The sequence below is a fragment of the Somniosus microcephalus genome, unplaced genomic scaffold (assembly GCF_052327205.1).
Source record: "Somniosus microcephalus isolate GS21.2 unplaced genomic scaffold, FLI_Smic_1.0 unresolved_chr1, whole genome shotgun sequence".
NCBI lineage: Eukaryota > Metazoa > Chordata > Chondrichthyes > Squaliformes > Somniosidae > Somniosus > Somniosus microcephalus.
Window position 1 is genome coordinate 65,971,179 of NW_028225179.1, and position 18,432 is coordinate 65,989,610.

General features: G+C 52.2%; 1 protein-coding gene across 1 annotated transcript in view; it reads left to right on the forward strand.

Annotated features, from left to right (window-relative positions):
* Positions 1-18,432, forward strand: part of LOC147095448 (matrix metalloproteinase-17-like) — a 99,531-nt gene that overhangs the window by 67,195 nt on the left and 13,904 nt on the right. The window contains exons 3-7 of the mRNA XM_085974593.1: positions 3,486-3,624; positions 9,092-9,378; positions 12,314-12,490; positions 16,658-16,745; positions 17,676-17,758. Of these exons, the coding sequence (XP_085830719.1) occupies positions 3,486-3,624; positions 9,092-9,378; positions 12,314-12,490; positions 16,658-16,745; positions 17,676-17,758 (774 nt within the window). The remainder of the gene's footprint in view (positions 1-3,485; positions 3,625-9,091; positions 9,379-12,313; positions 12,491-16,657; positions 16,746-17,675; positions 17,759-18,432) is intronic.

An 18,432-nucleotide genomic window follows, 5' to 3' on the forward strand; every position in this document is an offset into this window, starting at 1 on the left:
CCCTCCGACAGTGCGGCGCTCCCTCAGTACTGCCCCACCGAAAGTGCAGCTCTCCCTCAGTATTGCCCCTCCGACAGTGCGGCGCCCCCTCACTACTGCCCCTCCGACAGTGCAGCGCTCCCTCAGTACTACCCCACCGACAGTGCAGCGCTCCCTCAGTACTGCCACTCCGACAGAGCAGCGCTCCCTCAGTACTGCCCCTCCAACAGTGCAGCGCTCCCTCAGTACTACCCCACTGACAGTGCGGCGCTCCCTCAGTACTACCCCTTCGACAGTGCGGCGCTCCCTCAGTACTGCCCCTCTGACAGTGCAGCGCTCCCTCAGTACTGACACTCAGACGGTGCAGCGCTCCCTCAGTACTGTCTCTCCAACTGTGCGGCACTCCCTTAGTACTGCCCCTCCGACAGTGCAGCGCTCCCTCAGTACTGCCCCTGCAACAGTGCTGCGCTCCCTCAGTACTGCCCCTCTGATAGTGCAGTGCCTCCTCAGTACTGCCCTTCCGACAGTACGGCGCTCCCTCATTACTGCCACTCTAACAGTGAGACGCTCCCTCAGTACTGCCCCTCCGACAGTGCGGCGCTCCCTCAGTACTGCGCCTCCGACAGTGCCCCGCTCCCTCAGTACTGCCCCTCCGACAGCGCAGCGCTCCCTCAGTAATGCCCCTCCGACAGCACGGCGCTCCCTCAGTACTGCCCCTCCGACAGTGCAGCGCTCCCTCAGTACTGTCCCTCCGACAGTGCGGCGCTCCCTCAGTACTGCCCCTACGACAGAGCGGCGCTCCCTCAGTACTGCCCCTCCGACAGTGCAGCGCTCCCTCAGTACTGCCCCTCCAACAGTGCTGCGCTCCCTCAGTACTGCCCCTCTGGCAGTGCAGCGCCTCCTCAGTACTGCCCGTCCGACAGTACGGCACTCTCTCAGTACTGCCCCTCCAACAGTGAGACGCTCCCTCAGTACTGCCCCTCCAACAGCGAGACGCTCCCTCAGTACTGCCCCTCCAACAGTGAGACGCTCCCTCAGTACTGCCCCTCCAACAGCGAGACGCTCCCTCAGTACTGCCCCTCCAACAGCGCAGCGCTCCCTCAGTAATGCCCCTCCGACAGCGCGGCGCTCCCTCAGTACTGCCCCTCCAACAGTGCGGCGCTCCCTCAGTACAGTCCCTCCAACAGTGCAGCACTCCCTCAGTACTGCCCCTCCGACAGTGCAGTGCTCCCTCAGTACTACCCCACCCACAGTGCGGCGCTCCCTCAGTCCATCCGACAGTGCGGCGCTCCCTCAGTACTGCCCCTCTGACAGTGCAGCGCTCCCTCAGTACTGGCCCTCCAACAGTGCAGCGCTCCCTCAGTACTGCCCCTCCGACAGTGCAGTGCTCCCTCAGTACTGCCCCTCCGACAGTGCAGCGCTCTCTCAGTACTGCCGCTCTGCCAGTGCAGCGCTCCCTCAGTACTGCCTCACCGACAGTGCGGCGTTCCCTCAGTACTGCCCCTCCGACAGTGCAGCGCTCCCTCAGCACTGCCCCTCCAAAAGTGCAGCGCTCCCTCAGTACTGCCCCTCCGACAGTGCAGCGCTCCCTCAGTATTGCCCCTCCAACAGTGCAGCGCTCCCTCAGTACTACCCCACTGACAGTGCGGCGCTCCCTCAGTACTGCCCCTTCGACAGTGCAGCACTCCCTCAGTACTGCCCTCTGACAGTGCAGCGCTCCCTCAGTACTGATACTCGGACAGTGCAGCGCTCCCTCAGTACTGCCCCTCCAACAGTGCAGCACTCCCTCAGTACTGTCTCTTAAACTGAGCGGCGCTCCCTTCGTACTGCCCTTCCGACAGTACGGCGCTCCCTCATTACTGCCACTCTAACAGTGAGACGCTCCCTCAGTACTGCCCCTCCGACAGTGCGGCGCTCCCTCGGTACTGCCCCACCGACAGTGCCGCGCTCCCTCAGTACTGCCCCTCCGACAGCGCAGCGCTTCCTCAGTAATGCCCCTCCGACACCGCGGCGCTCCCTCAGTACTGCCCCTCCGACAGTGCGGCGCTCCCTCTGTACTGTCCCTCCGACAGTGCGGCGCTCCCTCAGTACTGCCCCTCCGACAGTGCAGCACTCCCTCAGTACTGTCTCTCCAACTGTGCGGCGCTCCCTTAGTACTGCCCTTCCGACAGTACGGCGCTCCCTCAGTACTGCCCCTCCAACAGTGAGACGCTCCCTCAGTACTGCCCCTCCAACAGCGAGGCACTCCCTCAGTACTGCCCCTCCGACAGTGTGGCGATCCCTCAGTACTGCCCCTCCGACAGTGCTGCGCTCCCTCAGTACTGCCCCTCCAACAGTGCAGCGCTCCCTCAGTAATGCCCCTCCGACAGCGCGGCGCTCCCTCAGTACTGCCCCTCCAACAGTGCGGCGCTCCCTCAGTACTGTCCCTCCGACAGTGCAGCACTCCCTCAGTACTGCCCCTCCGACAGTGCGGCTCTCGCTCAGTACTGTCCCTCCAACAGTGCAGCGCTCCCTCAGTACTGCCCCTCCGACAGTGCAGCGCTCCCTCAGTACTGCCCCTCCGACAGTGCAGCATTCCCTCAGTACTGCCCCTCCGACAGTGCAGCGCACCGTCAGTACTGCCCCTCCGACAGTGCAGCGCTCCCTCAGTACTGCCCCTCCGACAGTGCAGCGTTCCCTCAGTACTGGCAGCCGGGGAGTGTTGGCCTGGGTAATGGTTTCATGTCTCTGGAATGTGGTGGGGTGGCTGAATCCCACGACCTTCTGACCCAGAGGTGCGAGAGATACCCACTGAACTGAGTTGAATGTGCACACACGATCTGTCTCTCTCTCTCTGTCGCTCTCTTTCTGTCTCTCTCTCCCTCTCTCTCTGTCTCTCTGTTGCTCTCTGTCTACCTCTCTCTCTCTGTCTCTCTCTCTCTCTCCCTATCTATCTCTCTCTGTCTCTCTCCCTCTCTCTCTCTGTTGCTCTGTCTACCTCTCTCTCTCTATCTCTCTCTCTGTCTCTCTCTCTCTCTCTGTCTGTCGCTCTCTCTGTCGCTCTCTCTCTCTCTCTGTCTCTGTGTCTTTCTGTCTCTGTCACTCTTTCTCTCTCTGTCGCTCTCTCTTTCTCTCTCTGTTGCTCTCTCTTTCTCTCTCTGTCACTCTCCCTGTCTCTCTCTCTTTCTCTCTCTGTCGCTCTCTCTCTGTCTCTCTCTCTGTCTCTCTCTCTGTTGCTCCCTCTCTCTCTCTGTCACTTGCTCTCTGTCTCTCTCTCTGCCTCTCTCTCTCTGTCTCTCTCTGTCTGTCGCTCTCTGTTGCTCCCTCTCTCTCTCTGTCGCTCTCTGTCTCTCTCTGTCTCTCTCTCTCTGTCTCTGTCTCTCTGTCTCTGTCTCTCTCTCTGTCACTCTCTGTCTCTCTCTGTCTCTCTCTCTCTCTCTCTCTGTAGCTCTCTCTCTCTTTTCGTCTCTTTTTCATTCTGTCTCTCTCTCTCACCCTCTGAATACGTGCCCGACTCTCTCCGACAGATGAGAAGACCCTGCAGATGATGAAGAGGCCACGATGCTCCTTGCCCGATATCATCGGGACCTCGGAGATCATGAGGAAGAGAAGGAAGCGATACGCGCTGGCCGGCAGTAGCTGGAAGAAGACGACTCTCACCTGGAGGTAGGCCTGAAAGCATCTGAGTGAGGTCTACACCAAGCAGGAAAGGCCCAGGCTCGATGCCTGGCCTGTGCTGAATTATTTGACTTCACCCGGTGTGGGACAGAGCTCGGCTGCCCGCGTCCTCCTTCCCCCTCCGTATCATCGCCCGTCCCCGCCCTTGCCTCAGCTCATCTGCTGCTGAAACCCTCATCCATGCCTTTGTTACCTCCAGACTTGACTATTCCAACGCACTCCTGGCTGGCCTCCCACATTCCACCCTCCGTAAACTTGAGGTCATCCAAAACTCGGCTGCCCGTGTCCTAACTCGCACCGAGTCCCGTTCACCCACCACCCCCTGTGCTCGCTGACCTACATTGGCTCCCGGTTAAGCAACGCCTCGATTTCAAAATTCTCATCCTTGTTTTCAAATCCCTCCATGGCCTTGCTATTTCTGTAATCTCCTCCAGCCCCACAACCCCCCGAGATATCTGCGCTCCTCTAATTCTGCCCTCTTGAGCATCCCTGATTATAATCGCTCCACCATCGGTGGTCGTGCCTTCTGTTGCCTAGGCCCGAAGCTCTGGAATTCCCTGCCTAAACCTCTCCGCCTCTCTACCTCTCTTACCTCCTTTAAGACGCTCCTTAAAACCTACCTCACCTGCCCTAATTTATCCATATGTGGCTCGGTGTCAAATTTCAGTTTGTAACGCTCCTGTGAAGCACCTTGGGACGTTTTACTACGTTAAAGGCACTATATAAATACAAGTAGTTGTTGAAAGGCCCAGGCTCCATCCCTGGTCTGTGATGATTTAATTGATCTCACCCGATGTGGGACTGAGCACCCCCCCCTCCCCCACCACCCCCACCCCTCCACACAGTGCAGATAGGGCCCAGGCTCCATCTCGGGCCTGCACTCAATTAATGCTCCCGCAGTACAGTTCAATATACTGTAGTTTACATTAACGATTTAGACTTTGGAATCAAAAACACAATTTCTAAATTTGCGGATGACACCAAATTGGGGGGTGGATAGTCAATACTGAGGAGGACTGCAATAAATTACAGGAGGGCATTAATAAACTTGCAGAATGGGCAAATAATTGGCAAATGAAGTTCAACACAGACAAATGTGAGATAGTACATTTTGGTACGAAGAACAGGGAGGTCACTTATCACTTGAAGGGTGCGAATCTAGGTGGGGTAGAGGAGCAGAGGGATCTCGGAGTACAAATACACAAATCACTAAAAGTTGCGCCACAGGTTAACAAGGCCATTAAAAAAGCAAACCAAGCACTAGGGTTTATTCCTAGAGGGATAGAATTGAAAAGTAGGGAAGTTATGCTAAACCTGTATCGAACCTTGGTTGGACCTCACTTGGAGTACTGCTTACAGTTCTGGTCGCCATATTATAGAAAGGATATAGAGGCACTGGAGAGGGTGCAGAGATTTACAAGGATGATGCCAGAAGTGCAAGGATATACATATCAGGAAAGGATGAACAGGCTGGGTCTCTTTTCTCTTGAAAAGAGAAGGCTGAGGGGTGACCTAATAGAGGTCTATAAAATTATGACAGGTTTTGATAGAGTGGATACAGAGAGAGCGTTTCCACTTGTGGGGAAGAACATAACTAGAGGCCGTCAATATAAGATAGTCACCAAGAAATCCAATAGGGAATTCAGAAGAAACTTTACCCAGAGAGTGGTGAGAATGTGGAACTCACTACCACAGGGAGTAGTTGAAGCGAATAGTGTAGATACATTTCAGGGGAGGCTGGATAAGCATATGAGGGAGTAGGGAATAGAGGGTTACGCTGATAGAGTTGGATGAGGAAAGACGGGAGGAGGCTCGAGTGGAGCATAAACACCGACATGGACTGGTTGGGCCGAATGGCCTGTTTTTGTGCCGTATATCCGATGTAAGTGACAACAGGTGGTGGTAGTGCAGGGTCTGAACCAATGAGGGCCAACATTTCCCCGTGGTCAGCTCGATCTGCTGGTGGAGATGTGGTGCTGCAATTGGGGGCATCTTGAAGATTGATGGCAAACAAGGCTTGGGACACTGATCTCCTCTGTCCGCACTGTAAGGGGATAGGGCTCTGCTCTGCCCAATTGCAGGGGTCTTTAGTGCCTGTTGATGTATTGGGCCTCGGTCTCCTTTATACCCTTGCAGCTTATGTTAGCCTGCAGGTCGGGTGTCACTAAACACCCTCTAAGGAGATAGAGAACAACAGCTTATAGAGGAGGACTAAAATACGGTGGCGACCCGCACAGTTTATACCTAATCTGCGGGGTGCTCCTGAGCCCAAGGGCTCCTGGAGTCCTCTCTCTTTTCCCTAGTCTGCTGTTCCCTTGTTTGGCGGGTTCGAAGCGCCCTAATGCCCCTATCTGGTTCTAACTCCAGAATTTGGGTGGAGAACGATGCACTTTAAATAGACACTCGGAGACAAGTAGTCCTTGGAAAAAACAGGTGACAACCAATTTTATTTGCCAAGGTAAGTTCTACCACAAACGTAATAAACACACACACACATTTATAATGATAATAAATAAAATATGAGAGAGAACGGACACAACGAGAATGTTTACACAGTTTTATCTTTACCAAGTCCAATCCCACCAACCCACTTCCCTACCTAAACTAGACTGACAGTTGCAGGCCCTTGGATTATACTCACAGCCTCCTCCCTTGACAGATGGAATTTTGAGTGCGGTTGTTGGGTTGTTGTTGTTGCTGTCGTCGTCGGAATTCGACCTGTGCCTCAGGGTTCGCCGTACCCCGAACCTCGGAGAGGACCTTACTGCGTCTGGTCGGGTTTTCTCGAAGTTTGGTTTTGTTGATTGCGCTTTCGGTCGGTTGTCGTTGGTTGGTTTGTGCTTGATGGAAAAGGTTCCCGAAATGACTGGAGTGAATGCCGTCTTCCACAGCCACTTCGGCCTTTGGTGTCTTCTTGTCGAGGTCCCCGGAACGGGAGTCGGTATACGGTACGGCTTCTTGCGGCGATGTTGCGCCATCTGGTAGCGGAGTAATACCGATTGAGACTGGGGCCTGATGGTGGATCTTCTCCTCAGCACGGTTGGAGTTCTTTAGATGTTAGTTCGCCCCAGCTCGTCCCTCCCGGGCTCGTCTTTTCCCTCAGTGTCTTAACTCGTTCTCCTGTTCGTTCTTCTGGTAATAGTTCTCTCTCAGCATTGGTCCTTCTTGTGTTCCATATTTATACAGGTAGGTGTGAGGACAGGGGTATTGTTTTGAGTGAACATCGGCTCCTCCAAGTCTGCTGCCCCATTGTGTCAGTCCTGGGACTTGATTAGTTTGGGCCACCTCTTAACTGTAGTGATCCCAAGACTATTGTCCCTAGTCCGAGTTGATTAAGGTGATGATGGCTTGTATTCATAGCCCGATTAGGGGTGAGTCATATATTCAAACCCGGACCGGGTTGTCCCCATTGGCCAGGGGTTTCCTCGCTTCAGGTCTGACTCAGTCCCCTGATTGGCCTTTGAGAATGCACTCTGCTTCGATTGGCCGACATCTATGGCTCGCCTCTGAACCACAGTCCCCTGTATTCGGATGTCCCAGGCATATCCCAGCCTGCTTGTCGGGACCTCTGCCTTGGCCGAAAATGTTGGTTTTAAACTGTATAGGGCAATCCAATTTTTGGTAAAACGTGGTTGTGGATTTTCGAACCCTACAGCACCCTCCCTGAATCGTTGCTCGTGGAATCATACACCACAGAAGCAAGCCACCGTGCCCGTGCGGGCTCTTTGAAAGCGCTGTCCCAATGAATCCCACTCCCCCCTGCTCTTTCCCCATGACCCTGCAAGTTGTTCTCCTTCAAGTAGTTATCCAATTTCCTTTTGAAAATTACTATTGAATCTGCTTCCATCTTGGAAGTGTCAGCCATGGCTCAGTGGGCAGCGCACTCAGCCTCTGAGTCAGAAGGTTGTGGGTTCAAGTCCCACTCCAGGGACTTGAGCACATAAAGCTAGGCTGACACTCCCAGTGCAGTGCTGAGGGAGTGCTGCACTGTCGGAGGTGCCGTCTTTCTGATGAGACGTCAAACCGAGGCACCGTCTGCTCTCTCAGGTGGATGAAAAAAATACTATGGCACTATTTCGAAAAAGAGCAGGGGAGTTATCCCCGGTGTCCTCGGGCCAATGTTTATCCCTCAACCAACATAACAAAAACCAGATTATCTGGTCATTATCACATTGCTGTTTGTGGGAGCTTGTTGTGTGCAACCTGGCTGCCGCGTTTCCCACATTACAACAGTGACTACACTTCAAAAGTACTTCATTGGCTGTGAAGCGCTTTGAGACATCTGGTGGTCGTGAAAGGCGCTAAATAAATGCAAGTCTTTTCTCAAGTAGTGAGAACAACAACTCGCTGTGGAAAATTTTTTCCTCATGTCACCTCTGGTTCTTTTGCCAATCACCTTAAATCTGTGTCCTCTGGTTACCGACCCATCTGCCAATGGGAACAGTTTCTCCTTATTTACTCGATCAAAACGCTTCATGTTTTTGAAGATCTCTTCCACTATGCTTCTCCAGTCCCTCCACATAACTGAAGTCCCTCATCCCTGGAACCATTCTGGTCAATCTCCCCTTAACCTTCTCTGCTCTAAGGAGAACAATCCCAGCTTCTCCAGTCTCTCCACATAACTGAAGTCCCTCATCCCTGGAACCATTCTGGTCAATCTCCCCTTAACCTTCTCTGCTCTAAGGAGAACAATCCCAGCTTCTCCACATAACTGAAGTCCCACACCCCTGGTACCATTCTGGTCAATCTCCCCTTAACCTTCTCTGCTCTAAGGAGAACAACCCCAGCTTCTCCAGTCTCTCCACATAACTGAAGTCCCTCATCCCTGGTACCATTCTGGTCAATCTCCCCTTAACCTTCTCTGCTCTAAGGAGAACAACCCCAGCTTCTCCAGTCTCTCCACATAACTGAAGTCCCACACCCCTGGTACCATTCTGGTCAATCTCCCCTTAACCTTCTCTGCTCTAAGTAGATCAATCCCAGCTTCTCCAGTCTCTCCACATAACTGATGTCCCTCATCCCTGGTACCATTCTGGTCAATCTCCCCTTAACCTTCTCTGCCCTAAGGAGAACAAGCCCGGCCTCTCCAGTTTCTCCCCATAACTGAAGTCCCTCATCCCTGGTCCCATTCTGGTCAATCTCATCTGTGCCCTCTCCAAGGCCTTAACAACCTTCCTAAAGTGCGGTGGCCAGAACTGGACACAATACTCCAGCTGGGGCCTAACCAGGGTTTATAAAGTTTCAGTATAACATCCCTGCATTTGAACTCTACAGCCCTGTTTATAAAGCCAAGGATCTTGTATGCTTCTTTTTAACAGCCTTCTCAACTTGTCCTGCTACCTTCTAAGAGTTGTCTACGTACACCCCAGGTCACTCAGATCCTTGAAAATTGTACCATACAGTCAATCCTGGCTCCCCTCATTCTTCCTTCTCTCTCTCTCTCTCGCTCCATCAGGGTCAACACGTATCCGAGGCATATGAACCTGGAGCAGAAATTGATTCGCAAGCTACTATACTATGCCTTCAAAGTCTGGAGTAAGGTCTCACCCTTGGAGTTCAAGGAGGCCTCAGCAGGCGTGGACGTGGACATTGTCATCGAATTCGGCAGCTCCCACCACGGTGACGGGTACCCATTTGACGGCCCTGGGGGCACTCTGGCACACGCCTTCTTCCCCGGAGAGCATCCCATCGCCGGTGATACTCACTTCGATGAGGACGAAATGTGGACCTACAACACTCAGAGTGCGTACTCGCCCTGCAAACATGTCCAGGGCAGGAAGAGCTCGGGTTAGATACAGAGTAAAGCTCCCTCTACACTCTCCCTTCAAACATGTCCAGGGCAGGTACAGCACGGGTTAGATACAGAGTAAAGCTCCCTCTACACTGTCCCATCAAACACTCCCAGGGCAGGTACAGCACGGGTTAGATACAGAGTAAAGCTCCCCATACACTGTCTCATCAAACACTCCCAGAGCAAATACAGCACGGGTTAGATACAGAGGAAAGCTCCCTCTACACTGCCCCATCAAACACTCACAGGGCAGGTACAGCACGGGTTAGATACAGAGTAAAGCTCCCTCTACACTGTCCCATCAAACACTCCCAGGGCAGGTACAGCACGGGTTAGATACAGAGTAAAGCTCCCTCTACACTGTCCCATAAAACACTCCCAGAGCAGGTACAGCATGAGTTAGATACAGAGTAAAGCTCCATCTAGACTGTACCATCAGACACTCCCAGGACAGGTACAGCACGGGTTAGATACAGAGTAAAGCTCCATCTAGACTGTACCATCAAACACTCCCAGGGCCGGTACAGCACGGGTTAAATACTGAGTAAAGCTCCCTCTGCACTGTCCCATCAAACACTCCCAGGACAGGTACAGCACGGGTTAGATACAGAGTAAAGCTTCCTCTACACTGTCCAATCAAACACTCCTGGGTCAGGTACAGCACGGTTTAGATACAGAGTAAAGCTCCCTCTACACTGTCTCATCAAACACTCCCAGAGCAGGTACAGCACGAGTTAGATACTGAGTAAAGCTCCCTCTACACCGTCCCCATCAAGCGCTCCAAAGGCAGGTACAGCACGGGTTAGATACAGAGTAAAGCTCCCGCTAAATTGTCCCATCAAACACTCCCAGGGCAGGTACAACACGGGTTAGATACAGAGTAAAGCTCCCTCTACACTGTCCCATCAAACACTCCCAGGGCCGGTACAGCACGGGTTAAATACTGAGTAAACCTCCATCTACACTGTCCAATCAAACACTCCCGGGTCAGGTACAGCACGGGTTAGATACAGAGTAAAGCTCCCTCTACACTGTCCCATCAAACACTCCCAGGGCAGGTATATCACCGTTAGATACAGAGTAAAGCTCCCTCTACACTGTCCCTTCAAACTCTCCCAGGGCAGGTACATCACGGTTAGATACAGAGTAAAGCTCCTACTACACTGTCCCATCAAACACTCTTGGACAGGTACATCACGGTTAGATACAGAGTAAAGCTCACTCTGCACTGCCCATCAAACATTCCCTGGGCAGGTACATCATGGTTAGATACAGAGTACAGCTCCCTCAACACTGTCCCATCAAACACTCACAGGGCAGGTACAGCACGGGTTAGTTAATGAGTAAAGCTCATGCTAAACTGTCCCATCAAACACTCCCAGGGCAGGTACAGCATGGGTTAGATACAGAGTAAAGCTCCCTCTAGACTGTACCATCAAACATTCCCAGTGCCGGTACAGCACGGGTTAGATACTGAGTAAAGCTCCATCTACACTGTCCCATCAAACACTCCCGGGTCAGGTACAGCATGGGTTAGTTACAGAGTAAAGCTCCCATCACACTGTCCCATCAAACACTCCCGAGTCAGGTACAGCATGGGTTAGTTACAGAGTAAAGCTCCCATCACACTGTCCCATCAAACACTCCCGAATCAGGTACAGCATGGGTTAGTTACAGAGTAAAGCTCCCATCACACTGTCCCATCAAACACCCCCAGAGCAGGTACAGCATGGGTTAGATACAGAGTAAAGCTCCCTCTACACTGTCCCACCATCACTCCCAGGGCAGGTACAGCACGGGTTAAATACAGAGTTAAGCTCCCTCTACACTGTCCCATCAAAAACTCCCAGGGCAGGTACAGCACGTGTTAGATACAGAGTAAAGCTCCCTCTACACTATCCTATCAAACACTCCCAGGGCAGGTACAGCACGGGCTAGAGGCAGAGTAAAGCCCCCTCGACACTGTCCCATCAAACACTCCCAGGGCAGGTACAGCACAGGTTAGATACAGAGTTAAGCTCCCTCTACGTTGTCACATCAAACCCTCCCAGGGCAGGTAGAGCACGGGGTTAGATACAGAGTAAAGCTCCCTCTGCACTGTCCCATCAAACACTCCCAGAGCAGCTACAGTACGGGTTACATACAGAGTAAAGCTCCCTCTACAGTGTCCCATCAAACACTCCCAGGGCAGATACAGCACAGGTTAGATACATCGTAAAGCACACTCTACACTGTCCCATCAAACACTCCCAGGGCAGGTACAGCACGGGTTCGATACAGAGTTAAGCTCCCTCTACACTGTCCCATCAAACACTCCCAGGACAGGTACAGCACGGGTCAGATACAGGGTAAAGCTCCCTCTACACTGTCCCATCAAAAACTCCCAGGGAAGGTACAGCACGTGTTAGATACAGAGTAAAGCTCCCTCTACACTGTCCCATCAAACACTCCCAGGGAAGGTACAGCACGTGTTAGATACAGAGTAAAGCTCCCTCTGCACTATCGTATCAAACACTCCCAGGGCAGGTACAGCACGGGTTCGATACAGAGTAAAGCTCCCTCTACACTGTCCCATCAAACACTCCCAGGGCAGGTACAGCACGGGTTCGATACAGAGTAAAGCTCCCTCTACACTGTCCCCATCAAACACTCCCGGGGCAGGTACAGCACGGGTTCGATACAGAGTAAAGCTCCCTCTACACTGTCCCCATCAAACACTCCCAGGGAGGTACAGCACAGGTTAGATACAGAGTAAAGCTCCCTCTACACTGTCCCATCAAACACTCCCAGGGCAGGTACAGCACGGGTTCGATACAGAGTAAAGCTCCTGTTGATATTTCCCTGTGTATCTCCTTGCGGTGACTGTTGTGTCCTCTTTTTTCCCAGGGAATGATGGAACGGATCTCTTTATCGTGGCTGTCCATGAGTTCGGACATGCCATTGGTTTGGCACATTCCTCTGCTGGGAATTCGATAATGCGGCCTTATTATGAAGGACCGGTCAAAAACATCTATGACTATCAACTCCCTCAGGACGATATCTATGGAATTGAACAACTGTATGGTCAGTATCCTCCTGGTGATGCTGGTTATACTACTCGCCCTTTCCAAATGCTCAGAGTCTCCCTCCCTCCATCTCCAATCCCTCAGTCTCTCTCTCTCTCCATCTTCAACCCTCAGTCTTTATCCCTGCATCTATAATCCCGTGTCTTTCTCTCCCTCCATCTTCAACCCTCAGTCTCTCTCTCCCTCTATCTCCAGCCCTCAGTCTCTTTCTCTCCCTCCATCTTCAACCCTCACTCTCTCTCTCCCTCTATCTCCAATCCCTCAATCTCTCTCTCTCTCTCTATCTCCAATCCCTCAGTCTCTCTCTCCCTCTATCTCCAATCCCTCAGTCTCTCTCTCCCTCTATCTCCAATCCCTCAATCTCTCTCTCTCTATCTCCAATCCCTCAGTCTCTCTCTCCCTCTATCTCCAATCCCTCAGTCTCTCTCTCCCTCTATCTCCAATCCCTCAGTCTCTCTCTCCCTCTATCTCCAATCCCTCACTCTCTCTCTCTCTCTATCTCCAATCCCTCAGTCTCTCTCTCCCTCTATCTCCAATCCCTCAGTCTCTCTCTCCCTCTATCTCCAATCCCTCACTCTCTCTCTCCCTCTATCTCCAATCCCTCAGTCTCTCTCTCTCTATCTCCAATCCCTCATTCTCTCTCTCCCTCTATCTCCAATCCCTCACTCTCTCTCTCTCTATCTCCAATCCCTCATTCTCTCTCTCTCTCTATCTCCAATCCCTCACTCTCTCTCTCCCTCTATCTCCAATCCCTCAGTCTCTCTCTCTCTCTATCTCCAATCCCTCACTCTCTCTCTCTCTCTATCTCCAATCCATCACTCTCTCTCTCCCTCTATCTCCAATCCCTCAGTCTCTCTCTCTCTCTATCTCCAATCCCTCACTCTCTCTCTCTCTCTATCTCCAATCCCTCACTCTCTCTCTCCCTCTATCTCCAATCCCTCAGTCTCTCTCTCTCTCTATCTCCAATCCCTCAGTCTCTCTCTCTCTATCTCCAATCCCGCACTCTCTCTCTCTCTCTATCTCCAATCCCTCACTCTCTCTCTCTCTCTATCTCCAATCCCTCAGTCTCTCTCTCTCTATCTCCAATCCCTCACTCTCTCTCTCTCTCTATCTCCAATCCCTCACTCTCTCTCTCTCTCTATCTCCAATCCCTCAGTCTCTCTCTCCCTCTATCTCCAATCCCTCACTCTCTCTCTCTCTATCTCCAATCCCTCACTCTCTCTCTCTCTCTATCTCCAATCCCTCACTCTCTCTCTCCCTCTATCTCCAATCCCTCACTCTCTCTCTCTCTCTATCTCCAATCCCTCACTCTCTCTCTCTCTCTATCTCCAATCCCTCAGTCTCTCTCTCCCTCTATCTCCAATCCCTCAGTCTCTCTCTCTCTCTATCTCCAACCCCTCACTCTCTCTCTCTCTATCTCCAATCCCTCACTCTCTCTCTCCCTTTATCTCCAATCCCTCAGTCTCTCTCTCCCTCTATCTCCAATCCCTCAGTCTCTCTCTCCCTCTATCTCCAATCCCTCACTCTCTCTCTCTCTCTATCTCCAATCCCTCAGTCTCTCTCTCTCTCTATATCCAATCCCTCAGTCTCTCTCTCCCTCTATCTCCAATCCCTCACTCTCTCTCTCCCTCTATCTCCAATCCCTCACCCTCTCTCCCTCTATCTCCAATCCCTCACTCTCTCTCTCTCTCTATCTCCAATCCCTCAGTCTCTCTCTCTCTCTATCTCCAATCCCTCAGTCTCTCTCTCCCTCTATCTCCAATCCCTCAGTCTCTCTCTCCCTCTATCTCCAATCCCTCAGTCTCTCTCTCCCTCTATCTCCAATCCCTCACTCTCTCTCTCTCTATCTCCAATCCCTCACTCTCTCTCCCTCGATCTCCAATCCCTCAGTCTCTCTCTCCCTCCATCTCCAATCCCTCAATCTCTCTCTCTCTCTATCTCCAATCCATCAGTCTCTCTCTCCCTCTATCTCCAATCCCTCAGTCTCTCTCTCCCTCTATCTCCAATCCCTCACCCTCTCTCCCTCTATCTCCAATCCCTCACTCTCTCTCTCTCTCTATCTCCAATCCCTCACTCTCTCTCTCCCTCTATCTCCAATCCCTCACCCTCTCTCCCTCTATCTCCAATCCCTCACTCTCTCTCTCTCTCTATCTCCAATCCCTCACTCTCTCTCTCCCTCTATCTCCAATCCCTCACCCTCTCTCCCTCTATCTCCAATCCCTCACTCTCTCTCTCTCTCTATCTCCAATCCCTCAGTCTCTCTCTCTCTCTATCTCCAATCCCTCAGTCTCTCTCTCCCTCTATCTCCAATCCCTCAGTCTCTCTCTCCCTCTATCTCCAATCCCTCAGTCTCTCTCTCCCTCTATCTCCAATCCCTCACTCTCTCTCTCTCTATCTCCAATCCCTCACTCTCTCTCCCTCGATCTCCAATCCCTCAGTCTCTCTCTCCCTCCATCTCCAATCCCTCAATCTCTCTCTCTCTCTATCTCCAATCCCTCAGTCTCTCTCTCCCTCTATCTCCAATCCCTCAGTCTCTCTCTCCCTCTATCTCCAATCCCTCACTCTCTCTCTCCCTCTATCTCCAATCCCTCAGTCTCTCTCTCTCTATCTCCAATCCCTCATTCTCTCTCTCCCTCTATCTCCAATCCCTCACTCTCTCTCTCTCTATCTCCAATCCCTCATTCTCTCTCTCTCTCTATCTCCAATCCCTCACTCTCTCTCTCCCTCTATCTCCAATCCCTCAGTCTCTCTCTCCCTCTCTCTCCAATCCCTCACTCTCTCTCTCTCTCTATCTCCAATCCCTCAGTCTCTCTCTCTCTATCTCCAATCCCGCACTCTCTCTCTCTCTCTATTTCCAATCCCTCACTCTCTCTCTCTCTCTATCTCCAATCCCTCACTCTCTCTCTCCCTCTATCTCCAATCCCTCACTCTCTCTCTCTCTCTATCTCCAATCCCTCAGTCTCTCTCTCCCTCTATCTCCAATCCCTCACTCTCTCTCTCTCTATCTCCAATCCCTCACTCTCTCTCTCTCTCTATCTCCAATCCCTCACTCTCTCTCTCCCTCTATCTCCAATCCCTCACTCTCTCTCTCTCTCTATCTCCAATCCCTCACTCTCTCTCTCTCTCTATCTCCAATCCCTCAGTCTCTCTCTCCCTCTATCTCCAATCCCTCAGTCTCTCTCTCTCTCTATCTCCAATCCTCACTCTCTCTCTCTCTCTATCTCCAATCCCTCAGTCTCTCTCTCCCTTTATCTCCAATCCCTCAGTCTCTCTCTCCCTCTATCTCCAATCCCTCAGTCTCTCTCTCCCTCTATCTCCAATCCCTCACTCTCTCTCTCCCTCTATCTCCAATCCCTCACTCTCTCTCCCTCTATCTCCAATCCCTCAGTCTCTCTCTCCCTCTATCTCCAATCCCTCACTCCCTCTCTCTCTCTATCTCCAATCCCTCACTCTCTCTCTCCCTCTATCTCCAATCCCTCAGTCTCTCTCTCCCTCTATCTCCAATCCCTCACTCTCTCTCTCTCTCTATCTCCAATCCCTCACTCTCTCTCTCTCTATCTCCAATCCCTCACTCTCTCTCTCCCTCTATCTCCAATCCCTCACTCTCTCTCTCCCTCTATCTCCAATCCCTCAGTCTCTCTCTCCCTCCATCGCCAAACCCTCAGTCTCTCTCTCCCTCTACCTCCAATCCCTCACTCTCTCTCTCCCTCTATCTCCAATCACTCAGTCTCTCTCTCCCTCCATCTCCAATCCCTCAATGTCTCTCTCCCTTCATTTTCAATCCCTCAGTGTGTCTCTCCCTCCATCTCCGATCCTTCAGCGTCTCACTCCTTTTCCTTGTTCTAGTAGACACTAGCACCTACACACAGGCACACTCTCACGTTCACCGACTCACAGACCTACATATACACTCGTACTCACACTCACACACACTCACGCACAATCAAAAATGCACGCATTCAAGTACGTACAGACACAAGTTTAGACCTAGATGCAAATGCAGACAGGCACACACCCAGATGCACACACACACAAACTCGACAGACACACACTCAGACATAAGCTCGCATTCAGACACAAGCACACACTCAGACACAAAGACTCAGACAGACGGAGAAGCAGACACAATCCACATCATGCCTCGATATTTCTCATCCATTGACAGGGAGAAGGAGCCAGCCGACGAAAGAAAGCCCAAAAGACGACCCAGACCTCAACCCCCAAATTCCCGATGGCCCCCACCCTACCTACGAGTGAGTAACAAGCTCCCCCTCACAGCACTCCTCACACACGTCAGGGTAGGGAGATAAGATCAGGGACATGAGAGGCAGAGATGGAATCAGGAATAAGGGAGAGGAGATGTGGGATGGAATCAGCAAGAGGAGAAGATGGGGTCACAGGTTAGGGGGCAGAGGTTAACATTGAATGGTATTGTGAGAAGGTGGGATTGAAGGGTATGGGGAAAAGGTGGTTAGGGGAGATTGGGGAAAATGGGGAGAGGGTGGGGAGGTGGGGTTGAGGGATATGGGGAGAAGGTGGGTCAGAGGGGTTGAGGGATATGGGGAGAAGGTGGGTAGGTGGGATTGAGGGATATGGGGAGAAGGTGGGTAGGTGGGATTGAGGGATATGGGGAGAAGGTGGGTGAGTGGGATTGGGGATATGGGGAGACGGTGGGTGAGTGGGATTGGGGATATGGGGAGACGGTGGGTGAGTGGGATTGGGGATATGGGGAGAAGGTGGGTAGGTGGGATTTAGGGAGAAGAAGGGGTTGAGGAATACTGGTAGAAGGTGGGTAGGTGGGATTGAGGGATATGGGGAGAAGGTGGGTAGGTGGGGTTGGGGATATGGGGAGAAGGTGGGTGAGTGGGATTGGGGATATGGGGAGACGGTGGGTGAGTGGGATTGGGGATATGGGGAGAAGGTGGGTAGGTGGGGTTGGGGATATGGGGAGAAGGTGGGTAGGTGGGATTGAAGGATAGGGGGAGAAGGTGGGGTTGAGGAATTTGGGGAGGAGGTGGGGTTGAGGGATATGGGAAGACTGTAGGGTTGAGGGATTTAGGGAGAATGTGGGGTTGAGGGAACAGGGGAGGTGGAGTTGAGGGATATGGGGAGACGGTGAGTGAGACACTGTTCCCATAGCCACAGCCTGTTATTAGCACTCTTTGAATTGTGTCCTTTGCTAGGCCCAGGCCTGATTCTCCTGACCGCTGCACCACGAATTTCGATGCAGTTGCCAATATCCGTGGCGAGGCGTTCTTCTTTAAAGGTAAGAGCTTGTAGGGTGTGGAGGGAGGGCGGAAGGAGATTCAACCATCGATCCAGTCTCAGTGGACCTGGAGAGAAGAAATCCAAAGGTCCCAGCTTCAGCACAGATGGTCCAAAGGGCAAAACCCGATGAACAGGTCAAAGTGGTCGATCCAAGCATGGGCTTCAGAGGGCAGAGGTCAAGAGAGACAGAGTGGCGACAGTATGGGGATCATCACTCTGCATCAAACTGAGGGTTTCCAATCCCTCACTCTCTCATGTGACATTTGATCACGTGATGCCCAATTGTACCGCTGCACTATAGAGAGCATCCTGACAAACTGGATCACAGTATGGTATGGCAGCTGTAGCTACTATGACCAGAAAGCCCTGCAGCGGGTAGTCAAAACTGCCCAACGCATTACCGGCACCCGGCTACCGACCATAGAGCACATATACCAGAAACGCTGTTTACGGAGGTCACGGTCCATCATCAAAGGCCCTACCCACCCCAGCCACAGTCTGTTTGCCCTCCTGCCATCTGGGAGACGCTACAGATGCATTCGCACCCGTACGACCAGATTTAGGAACAGCTTCTTTCCCAGGGCTGTCATCCTACTGAACTCCACAAATAAACTCTAAAGCCTGCATATCTGCCAATGCACTTTATTATGGTTATGTTTACGTTAATATACT